This window comes from Lolium rigidum, chromosome 7 (genome assembly GCF_022539505.1).
Source record: "Lolium rigidum isolate FL_2022 chromosome 7, APGP_CSIRO_Lrig_0.1, whole genome shotgun sequence".
Taxonomy (NCBI): Eukaryota; Viridiplantae; Streptophyta; class Magnoliopsida; order Poales; family Poaceae; genus Lolium; species Lolium rigidum.
Window position 1 is genome coordinate 223303029 of NC_061514.1, and position 3481 is coordinate 223306509.

At 44.5% G+C, this 3481-nt stretch overlaps 1 protein-coding gene across 1 annotated transcript; it reads right to left on the reverse strand.

Moving 5' to 3' along the window:
• Positions 1-2411: 2411 nt before the first annotated feature.
• On the reverse strand, positions 2412-3263 carry LOC124674297 (high molecular mass early light-inducible protein HV58, chloroplastic-like). Its single transcript, XM_047210338.1, has 2 exons — positions 3079-3263; positions 2412-2965 (listed from the first exon to the last, which is right to left on the reverse strand). The coding sequence occupies exons 1-2, from the start codon at positions 3193-3195 to the stop codon at positions 2501-2503; spliced, it is 582 nt and encodes a 193-aa protein (XP_047066294.1). The 5' UTR covers positions 3196-3263; the 3' UTR covers positions 2412-2500.
• Between the last annotated feature and the right edge of the window lie 218 nt (positions 3264-3481).

Here is a 3481-nt window from a genome sequence, read left to right on the forward strand (position 1 = left end):
TATCAATATCCATGTGGAAACCCTTAATTCTGAGGGATCGAAGTGGCTTGGTTACGATCAGTGAAGTGGTTATTCGGTATGAAATAAAAAATGGCTTTATGTGTTCATCTTATTATGGAGCTCTTCCCATTCATGCACATGAATAACGATATAACTTTATCCTAATCATAAATAGAACCAATGCTAGTGGTGGATCCTACATTCGCTGAGAACTGCTTTACCATATCTAAACTCCCACAACCACACTCTCATGCTCTTTATTTATCATAGTTATTTACGTTGTTCTTAGTTACATTAAACCTCTCTCAGTTATCACTATTATAGTAGCTTATGAAATAGGATATTTCCAAAGCACGGTATGGATGCAAACGTGGATGTGCCTGACAACGTAGTTGCGGAGTTGTGTTATTTCCATTTGCAAAGTTCTTCCAAGGAACTAACATTATAAATAATATTTGCTACTACAAGTACTACAATAACCTTATTGTTGGTGCAGGACCCAGTCATCACAAACCGATAGCATCGCTAATGCAAACCTAACAACTTTTATATTCTTATTATATTCGTATGCCACCAGTCATGGTCATCAAAATGGATTTTCTTCCATAATATCTTCACCGGTTACTCAACTACATCTTGATGATATGTGCTACCTCGGGGTCTAAGAGTTGCACCTCAGCCCGACGGTTCTCCTCTGCGGTGCTCCTCTTCTTCGGCCTGGTGAAATACCTCATATCCGTCGGCGCGAGTAAGTGTGGGATGTGTCGTTCATCGGAGAAGTTGAGTTGTCCCCTATCCCTGAATAACTGCACATTTTAAAATTGTGACTTGCCAAACATATTTCAGTATGAAACTGAGTAAACAAGAATGCCATGGGTTCAAATTATATTTTAGAAGTTTAATTTGCTTACATAATCATATACTAGAAACTGCTATTGACATATGTGTTACATAGTGCGACTTTAGAGATATTTACCACAAATAAGTGTATACATTATAGAGATTATGCTTTTTAAAAGTTCAAGAAGAGGCTTATGTGTTACAAACTACTACCTCTATTAGGGATTATAAGGCACGAAGGCCATTACTTCCCCCCATTGATTATTGTATGCATCAATAGTTTTACATGCATTAGAGAAGAGAGGGAAAAATGAGAGCATGCATTGGAGGATAAAGGGTAATGAATAAAATAAGCCTTATAATCTAACAATTTGAAAAGAGGGAGAGAGCTTATAATCTCGAACCGATGGAGGGAGTACCCTTTAAAGTAGAACAAAACGAGCGTATTTATATCGAATTAATCACAAATAACTAACATACTAAGAATTATTATTTAGAGACATAGCTAACATATTGTTAACAATGCCCAATTAAAATATAAAAATAAATAGTTGTTAGTACTGTAAAATGCTAAATATAAAATCTAGAGGAGTATAAAAGCTTAGTATAAATTGTATTTAGTTTTACTTTCATCTAGCCACAAATTTTCCTTTGAACAACCTTGTCCCTCTTGTATCCCCACTCTTGGGCTCACCAACTCAACCGCCATCTTCTATGTGATGATGAAGGAGTCATGCACACACATATTGAATAGAATCCCTTTTTGTCATAAGATGCATGCGAGGCCATATCGGTGAGACCTCCAATCCAATGCTTCCACTCCCTCGATTGCATCGAGCGGATCTCGACCAATGCCGATCATGCACATGGACATGTGCAACAACGCTACATTCGCAACGGTTAGGTTGTCGAATTGGTTGAGCGTGAGCCACCTAACAAGTTCGAGATGTCTGCCACCTTTAGATACTGTCTCAAATAACGTCTTGAAGTCCGATGACGGGACACAATTTGCTGAAATTGTAATCAAATTGTTGAGCGGTTAATCGTGGATACCATCATTCTGATGAGCAGAGATATCGAGGAAATGTTTATGGTATTTCATCTAGGGAGTCGTATTGTTGCTTAACGGGCAAGTTTTCTTATTTAAGTAATAGGAATAGAATATTCTTTAGAAAATTTAGAGGAAAACTAACATGCCGTCCCACCTCATGTTTTCATCTCCATATGTCTACAATTGTAATTCTCATATTTTAGCTTTGTGGTATCCAAACAACGCTTTTAAACTTTCCCCATGGTTTTAGTTTGTGTTGTAATTTAAGTTACTTCCTCCGCCCAAAAAAAAAAAGCTGCTCATCTTTTTTCCTAGATTTAGATGTATCTATAACTAAAATATGTCTATATATTTTTGTATATAAATAAATTGAGCAGCTTTTTTTGGGGACGGAGGGAGTACGTGACTTCTCAATTTCTGTATTTTTTTCATCCATGTGTTTTACGAGCATGGGTTCGAACAGTGCTTAAAATGACATCAAAACAATCATAATCTAAACATGAGGTCTACAAAGTTGCCATGACCCATGGTACAAAAGGTTGCAACGTGGCTACAACAGTTAGCATGATTTTGATCTGTCAGCTGAATATCCAAAGTGCTGCACTAGTCTTAGACGTTGACAAAGGGCGTGCCCGTGATGAACTCGGTGGCGGCGAGCGCGACGAGTCCAAGCATGGCGAATCGGCCGTTCCAGAGCTCGGCGTCGGCGCTCCAGATGCCGCTGGACTTGCTCTCGACGGTCTGGCCCTGCAGCAGCGGGACCATCGACGCCACGGAGAACAGCGCCGCGGTTGTCAGGAACCAGCCCAGTCCGGCGCCGCTGCCAGCCTGGTCGAGAAGACCACCACCGCGCGCCGCTTCCACGGAGAGCGCCGCCACGAAGCCCACCATGGCAAGCCGGCCGTTGATGCGCTCCGGCGCCGGGCCGCTGAAGGCGAGCGCGTCCCATACCGAGGGGTTAGCCTTGGGCTTGGGCGCCGCCGGGGTCGGGGTCGGGGTCGGGGTCGGGCTTGAGATTGGGGTTGGGGAGGAGGTCGATGGGCTCGCCGTCTCCTTTGAAGGGTCCATTTCCGGCTGCAGATACATACACAGTTAATTTCGCGTAGAGAGAGCAGAGTATTTTACGACCTACACGCCGGGGAAGGGAGTTGAGAATCAAGTGCATCCACGTGTGAGTGAAAGCTCACCTCGGTCTGGGCCCTGACAACGAGGGCGCGCCGGCGCGGTGCTAGAGACGACCGGGCTGCGGAGCGCCCGACAACGGCGGCGCCGGTGAAGGAGCTCAAGGCCACCATGGTTGCCATTACTTGCAGAAGCAGGAAGCTGCAGGAAGTGGCTAGATTGATCAAACACTTGGTTCGCTGTGGTTAGCTGTGATCGTGTGTTTCCATAGACCGATCAGTGTGCGTTTATATAGGGCGCGCGCCCCAGCAGTACTGAGGAGCTGGCCGGTAGCCATGGCGGTGGCGGTGGCCACGTCGGCGAGCAATCCCAGCCGTGAGCATTTAGGAGCCGGGTCACGACGTGGACGTCCAAGGCACCATGCAGAGGCGCTTCGGAGCTCGCCAAAAAGTGGCAGAAAAGGTGGCA